General features: G+C 34.7%; 1 protein-coding gene across 1 annotated transcript in view; it reads right to left on the minus strand.

Annotated features, from left to right (window-relative positions):
• Positions 1-19: 19 nt before the first annotated feature.
• LOC117181654 (adenosine receptor A2b-like) overlaps positions 20-8,803 on the minus strand; it is a 191,702-nt gene continuing 182,918 nt past the window's right edge. The window contains exon 6 of the mRNA XM_033374550.1: positions 20-1,828. Coding sequence (XP_033230441.1) covers positions 1,657-1,828 — 172 coding nt within the window. The 3' untranslated portion in view covers positions 20-1,656. The remainder of the gene's footprint in view (positions 1,829-8,803) is intronic.

Consider the following 8,803-nt stretch of genomic DNA (forward strand, 5'->3'; position numbering starts at 1 on the left):
GGCAGAAGAACTCGAGACAGGCCATTAAATCGGGATCTTCATAATAAATGGTATACTTTTGAACATTTTTAAATTCATTGATTGATGCATGTCATGGTTGGATTTGTATTTGTATTAGATTACGTTTATCCTGGTTTAGCTAGTTAAATTAGGGTTGTTACAGTAGTCGGATTTCAAAATTTCAGGAAGTTTCCAGATGTTCTAAAACAACCTTTTCAACAATCTTTACAAAATTTTAACTCGAATAAATTTCAAAGTACTGTATTGATTGCAAATATAATTTACAGGAGTTCCTATTTTTGTGAGTTGTTCATGAAGTACCTTCATTTAAAAAATATTAATTTTTTCTCATGATAGCGCGAAAGTAAATGAAACTCTGTGTCTAATAAGCTCAAGTTGAAGGTAAATTGACAATTTTGGAAAAAGATATTGCCAAAAACCTCAAATTGAGATGTTTCTGAAAATTGTAATAACTCTTAGAATTTGTGAGGAAAAATATTATTTCTTCAACTTCATCCAGACTATTATTATTTTTATTCAATTTAACTAATGTTTATAAAAGTATCATTGTTTAAATATTTTTATATATTTGGTGAGTACAATCATTATTCGAAAGGTTACTACTTTTTTTGCAACAAGTTCGGACCTAGGGCAGAATCTAAGGAAACAATAACAAAACATTTTGTCTTAAGCTTCAACTTTAAGACGCAGAATGTTATTGGTTCTGGTACTATTATAAGAAAAAAATGCAAGCCAATATCATAAATAATAAGGCATTATATAAATATCCTACAAAATAAGCGTGTAGATAATTTCCACCCTTAGAGTAAATAAAATTATTAATCAATGCAAATTTTAAAAGGCCTTCGACTATCATTCCATTATAAACAACACGAAAAAGGTTTATTGCTTAATTTTTCATTTGACCGTAAATCATTGGAATTTTTAACGATTTTTTCTTGGAACTAAGTTAATATCAGAACTCAAAATAACCATTTTCATTATTTTCCTTGCACATGTTACAATGTGCAAGGAAAATAATAAAAATGGTTATTTTGAGTGATGATATTATTAGACGAAACGTTTATAGTTCAAGTACCCGGAAAGCATTTATATATTAAAAATATACAACAGCTTTGTACAGAAAATGAGAAAATACAATTAGGTAAAAGTAAAAAACAGTTCTAACTTTTCGTGTTCATTATGTGTAAGCTTTCTCCGCATATATACATGTGACCTTCGGCGAAGAAGGGGACCAAACGCGGAAAAAATCGATTTTTTAATTTTTTACATCAATCGATTATTTTTTTTCTCTTTTATAATAAAATATATTATTACTACATATAAACAATTGTAATGATTATTTACTGCAATCTTAGGTTCTCTAATAGAGTTCTTGTCCTGGACAGCCTGTTCAATAGCTGCAACTGTAAAATAAATTTATCGCTCGTTAGGTACCTTTCTTCGTGGACGGTCACATATTTATGAGCAATAAAACAGAACAGCGTTTTTCTATTTAAAATTATAATTCTAACATATCTGGTAAATTGATAATGAAGCATTTTCAAATTCGCTTATCTCAAGTAGCTGTTTTTACATTGATTAGTACACTATATTATAGTGGAATATATTATCGACTAGCTATTGTTCTGAATCTTAATCACAAATTAAATCTCCTATTGCCAGTATTTCTTGAGAAGATGCTGTTTGATTTACGTCTACTTGGATAACGGAAGTTGATTCCGGAACGGTTTCTTCACAAGTTTCCAGTCCCACTTCAACGAATGAAAGAAAAGGCTTGTAGGCTCTGCTTTCTATTGCTGAATATCTAAATCAAAGGAAGGAATATGTAGATTACAATATGAATTTTAAAATTTCACTAAGAACTAAAATCGATATTCCGCCTGAAATACGGGACTTTCTCAAGTGCGCTAAAGGGCACTAATAAACTGACTAAAAAGTTTAATTCCACGCATGATGAACATTCTGTACTGATTAGTACTCGAGATATTGTTTCAGTAGTATAATTATTTTCATATGGCAATAGTTTTAGTTTATTTTACACCCGAAATTCTTGTAATGACGCTCAGATGTTTAGCCATCCGTGTTTATTAATTGCTGTTATCCATTTTTGCAGTGCAAGCACTTATCTTCGACTTCACTAACAGAAAATGAAAGGATGGAGAATAAGAAGCTAGCGAAAAATAGAATATTTAAATAATTTACCGCGTTCGTGGGTTGTTCACTTGCCTTGCTCGTCTCTCATTACTCTCCCGACTTGCTCAGGACGGTGGTAAGGTTTTGAGTGCACGAAGTTATCAGACATGGCGACAATATATTTGTACTGATCGTGAAAATTTTTGTAAATGGAGTGAAGATGGAGCATTTTCTGTTATTGAAGATTTTTAACTTGATCGATATTGTGGTTTGGAGGGTTGATCTACTGTCGGTAAGGTACAATCTCTGATGATATAGCAGATAAATTAAAAAACTTTTAAATAATTACTTGTATCATTAACACCTAGCTAAAAATTGGCGTTATGTTCTTGAATTAAGAGTTCTTATTTTGATCCCTCTGATAGCTTAATTGGAAAAGCACCTGAACGGAAATTAGAAGTTTTGTGGTTCGTTTCCCAATGGAGTGAAGATGAAGTAGGATCTTTTTTCAAGAAATAATTTTAATAAGTGTTTATTACTGACTATAACTTTTGGATTAATCATGGTAGGGTGAATGCCCTTATGGCAAGGAAGCTGGACAGTGTTTTTCTGTTTATCTAAAATACATATTGATCGAGCGATGTAACAATTGAAATGTGCTGTGTGGAAAGCATGATTGACTCCTTACTCTCCTTCTGCATCAGTGAACTATTAAGGCTCTTCTTTTATGTTTTGTACATTAATATAACATTATTGATTCTTTGAGCCGGATCTGGGCTTTTTTTGTGCACCGGAACAACAGATCTTGTCATACAGGTGAGTTTGAGGGGTATGTAGATCTGTCACCTGTATTTGCCATTTCGGCAGCAATCAACGTTAGCAGATGTACGAATACTATCATATATAGACGTGTAGTGAGTGTTCATGCTACGAGAGTCGGGGTAAAACTATCTCGGCAGAATTTGTTCTCTCTAGACTACGTGAACTCATAATGGTGCGCGGTAATTCGTTTGCGGATTAAATACCTGCCTGTTTTTTAATTAAAAGAATCACGAAGCAAGATGCACTAGAGCTGCGTTCACTACTAAATGATACCTACGTGGTGATAGGGGCCTTGAAGGCGATGAATAGACCCACTGATAGTTCGGACGATCTTCTGGTCTATCTGACCGCACAACGACTTGACTCTCAGACTAGAAAGACTTGGGAAAACAAGGTGGGCATTACGTTTAGCTATCGGAGGTTTTAGAGCCTCAAAACGTTTTTGAACAGCAAAGTGTGTGCTTTGGAAGCAATGCATGCCACTCAAGTAGCAAAAGCTACGACATCATCTACTGGCTTCAAGGAAAAAACATCTGGATTTTAGAACCATAAGAAGGGTACGCATGCTCACAGTGCTTGGATCAAGGAAGGTTAATGTCCTATTTGCACATTAAATCATCTTGTCATTTTTTGTCCAACTTTCCGACCAACGTCAAGACTTGGTATGAACGCATCACTTGTGCTACAATTGTTTAGGTAATCACATTCTGCGTTCTTGCTCTTCTGTAAAAAGACGTCAAACTTGTGCAGGTCAACATCATAAAATGTTACAATCCTCTAAAAGAACCGTTAAGATGAACCTTCCACTACTGTTAATAATTCTGTGATTGATTCCACAAATATTACTTGTGTTGCCAATAATATTCCGATATATTCTGTTCAAGGAGGTCAAGCCTTTTTTAGTTACGCATCCTGGATTTGCAGACAAACATTGCGGCGGCATCGGGCTATTATCACGGACAAAGGAGAAGAGAATAAGCGTACTCCAACTACTAGGGGTATCTCTATTTTGAACATAAATTCGAGACTTGATCCATCAGTGAGTTTGGTTGTACGTGCTATCGTATTATCTAGAACTTCCTTCATATATACCACCAAGTACTATATCTGTGAACGATTGGTCACATATCAAGATCTTGAGGTTGCAGATCCCATTGTCGATGAGAGTGGTGTGAGCGAAATGATACTGCGGGCTGAGATCTATTCGTAGGTCATTAAAGGTGCAGTAGGAAAGGGTACGATAGACACTCTTACGAAGCAAATGACTTTTTTTGGATTGGATTCTATCTGGGTTCTTCCCTGATAAGACAAACTCGGTTTCTCGAAGAGTTTTGGGGCTGCAGTGTTCCGTTGATCTGCAACTGCTGGAACTGTTTCGACGATTTGTGGTTCAGAAGGATATTACATCACAAATATCTAAGTTTAACCTAGATGAAGAAGAGTGTAAGAAAATATACTCATCTGCTTATCTTATAACGTTGTTCGTCTTCTGATAAAAGATCGATCGATCAAGAACTGAACCGAGGCTATTTTCTTCCAAATCACTGTGTAGTAAAAGAGAATAGTGCAACTACCAAATTAAAAACTGTCTTTAACGCATCAAGAAAGACTGAAAGTTAACTATTTTTGAATGACCTTCTACACATCAGGCCCAAATTACAGACCGAGCTTGCTGATGTAATTCTTCGATGGAGGATGTAGGGATCGTCTTTACTACAGACATCGAAAAGATGTTCCACCGCATTTGGAACTCCCTACTCTCCTCCTGTATCAGTGAATTTTTATGGCTCACCTTTTTATGTTTTGTACAATACTATAACAGAGATATTTATTCTCACATGCGAGCCCAAATGAAAACGCAATTTGCGCATGTTATATGTCCCATACATGCTTGCGTAACTATACTATCTAGAAAGAGATACCATGCTGTCGGCGCGGCAGCCTAGGAAAATATATCGATATTTATCGTAGTATGGTTTTCACTACTGTTTGCTTTAGAGATAGGCAGAAGAACAGATTCGCCAGTTCTCAAAACAGGAAAAAAGACAAATATTTATTAGTACAAGAAGAAACTAACGCTGAAATTTCAGTTTTGTATAACGCTAAATTTGAACATTATAAAGGATTTCTTTTTAGGATGGTTGAGGTTAGCCCGAGCGAATAAAATCTACAAGAGTCTTCAGTACATTTTAAATATATAAAAAAATATCGTTATGTATTAAATAATAATTACTTTAGAGTTAAAGATTTTTTATTTACGGGAAGACTGCTACTGGGAACATTCTCTTCCGAGAAGTTTTTTTAATACAGTAAAATAATAAAATACTTATGTTTCAAAGGAAAGGACCTTAAATAAATGTGTCACTTTTTTAGCACTAAAGTACCAATCAAATTTCAACCTAAAATATATAACCTTCATTTTCAATAAAAAGCCACTTTTAGAAGGTTTTCTGACTTATATTTTTACCCGAAGATCAAAAACGATATTTTACAAAATTATTATAATTTATTTATAAAGAAGAATATACCTTTCTTATTTCATAGATCATCCAATGAAAAATCGTATATTACCGTGCGATAGCATTGGAGTAAATCTTTAATTGACCGAAAAAGAATCATTTTTGGGATAAAAACTTTTTTATTCATATTAGGCTCCCTGTATCTCGGGAGCAAGTTATTATCATTTTTGAAAATTAAAAAATAGATTTTTAGTCGCTATCCAAAAACGATTTTCAAATCCCAGGAAATTTGAACCTGTACTCTTATAATTTGCTATAACGTATTAAAATCGAAAATTTTGGATGCAGAGGGTAGGACGTGTACTAACTCAAAACATTAGTAACCCTCCACTTTGGAAGGCACCAGCTCAGCAGAAAGGAATCTCCAGGGAAAAATTGGTAAAAATTATCAATCGGGAAAAATAGCATTTAGACTAATTTTGAATTCAGTAATGTAAAATGCGTGCAAAAGCTGAAAAAATAGCATATTGAATGACTAGGAGGAGATCTTTTCATTTTCAAACCGTAAAAATTCGGAAAGATCTCCGCTGATTAATATACGATACTTTTTTTTAACAATTTTCAGGACACTGTAACTTTACTAACTTTTCATGACTGTGGTTGGTTTTACATTTTGGCTTTTTGATTCGGCGAAAAAGGGCTTTAAAATGCATAAAAACATTAATCCAAGAAAAAAGTTTGACACTTTCGTTATGCCATACTCACCCTGCTACAGATATTGACGTTTAAATTACATAACTGTCGCCCACACGATAATGACACACTACGGTGATTATAAGCCATATTACTATATTTCACTGACAGCATTGTTTTACTCAATAGGGAGCAGAACGTACTTTCCACTCACACATCTCGAGAAGCAAGTTTGCGGGTCCGCTCCACAGTTATGAAAATAGGTCAAAATTACGGGGGCTTTATGACAAAATTATTTTACTTTATTTTTTCAAGATCAAATAATAATTTTTCAAAAAATGCCTATGAACACTGAAGAGAGGGAGAAACATACTATCCAGACTATTTCTACCATTTTCGACATCTGGTGTACATCTTTCTGTCACTTTTTGAAATTCAAAAATATCTAATGCATTCTGACAATGTTGCAAAAAAACCAAAACTTCTTCAAACATTTTCTCCCGTGATTATGTGACTGTAGAGGCCTCTGAGCAGTGTCTCATGGCATGATGCTTACGCAACTTAGCACTGAACCCGTGCCGTTTACTGGGGAGTAAGCGAAAAAAATGTGATAAATACATTTTTGGAAAAATCGAGGTAATTATTGTTCTGTATCAATTTTGGTCGATTTTCGATCTACTAATCAATTTGATTATTAAACTCAAGTTGGCAAAATAATCAATTCCTCTCGTTTTCAGCGTTTTTAATACTGTTTTAGCCTATTATGTTTAATTTACTTACACTATAAAAGAAGTTTATAATTGAGAAATGTTTAATATTCTTAATAAGGTTTGTGATGGCTGGGAGCTTGTCCCTGACGCTATTGTTTCGCGCAGTTACTTTTCTTTGTCTAAAGGTTTATTTTAACGTAAAGTGTTCTTAACTTAAAAAAGTGATTCTTGAACCGAAACTTGTGTTCGTACCTTTTTTGAATTATAGTAAAGTGAAGTGGTAAGTGATCCATTAACAGAGACCAGCGTTCTTCCCTTCCGGATCGTGGTCCTAGCTGGTGGAGGCTACATCTTAACTAAGTTTACACGTTTATATAAACATTTGTTATATTTCTGACATATGATGTGTATAAGTTGACTCGTGGGTTGAAACTCAGATCATGGTTGAATTATATTGAATCACATTTTAATTAACTTAAAATAGTAGAATCTCATGTAGCTAGCCCTTTTCGTCAATTTCATGATAGGCACTATTACCGACATTTGATTCGGAATAAATTCCTTTACTAAAAATATGGAGATTTTTAGAGTGTGTAGTTTAGAGCATCTACATTATTGAAATCTTGATTTTATTTTAATATTGATTAAAATTCACTATTTATCTTCAAAAATATCAGGCTTTCCTCGACAAATGGTGGACCCTCGTTATATGGTCATTCATACAAATTTTGTTTGCCATGTAGTTAAGTTTTTTATAAACTGCTACTCTCAAAGAATTCAAATGTGAAATAAAAACTTAATTTTGTGAATTTCCTAATTTATAATAATTGATTGAAAAGTGGCAAAATAACAACCGGAAATGTCGATTTTCTAAACGAAAATTTGGCGCCTTGATGGCTTGAAACACGTAGTGTGACGTCACCCACCGCCAAAGCCGAAGAAAATACATTGTCAGTTGGATAAAAACAATCAAAATAATTAATCATCAACTGTTTTTGAAAAAAAGGATTTATTTGTATGGAGCGAGAGTATACCCGGATACGATAAAGCCAGTTCGGATAATTTTCCAAAAGTGAACACACTTATAAGTGATTTTTTGCGAAGTGTTCGAATTTCCGTGTTCCCAAAACTCAAGGAGTAAACGCAAAAAAAGTAAAGGGGATGGATGGCGTCAACCCTTTGAAACATTTATTACATTATATATTATTATATTATATATATATATATATATATATTGCATCTGGAAAACCTAACCTCACTTTTTCATCCATGCTTTTATCGCTTATATGAATGCCTTTATAAATACTTTATTTTATAATACTTGTTCTCTGACCCACCTATCCCTCCGCTCTAGACTTCTCTCAGCGTCAGATAGTATTCGTATTCTCTCAACAATAAGCTGCCTGATGGTCAGCAGCTTTGACTTGTTAAGTGTGTGATAACGGGTCCGCAGTTCGCGCGCGAACTTTCGAACCTTGACGGTAGAATTCCTGCCAGATGTGATGTAATCAATCACACACTGAATGCGGGACGCGTACTGTCTTGCCCAGCCTATATTTATGATCAACCGTTGGTTTTGTTTTACGGTTCGCATCGGCCAAAGCCCTCGCTGCATTATACACACAATAATTGATAGCCCAGAGGTCGGATTCACGGGAAAAATGTCCACGAAGCTCGTCATCCATTTCAGCTAGATCTTTAGGCTTGAGAGAAACCTTGGTGTTGATGTTTCTCTGGGTCGTAAAGCATCGTTCTTCATCTACTGGATGCCTGCCCGCGGTTGGTCTTAGTGTCGCCTCTCTTTCTTTGTTGCCGGCTTTTTCTAGCTGTGGTAGAGTAGGCGTTCCGCTTACATAGCCTCTTTTACGGAGTAGTTCAGCATGGTTTCGCAGACGTTGCTGCGAAAAGTGCGATAGTTCCGGGTGTTTCTCGCACCACAGAGCATGCAGCCGTGCCATGTAA

The sequence above is a fragment of the Belonocnema kinseyi genome, chromosome 10 (genome assembly GCF_010883055.1).
Source record: "Belonocnema kinseyi isolate 2016_QV_RU_SX_M_011 chromosome 10, B_treatae_v1, whole genome shotgun sequence".
NCBI classification, from domain to species: domain Eukaryota; kingdom Metazoa; phylum Arthropoda; class Insecta; order Hymenoptera; family Cynipidae; genus Belonocnema; species Belonocnema kinseyi.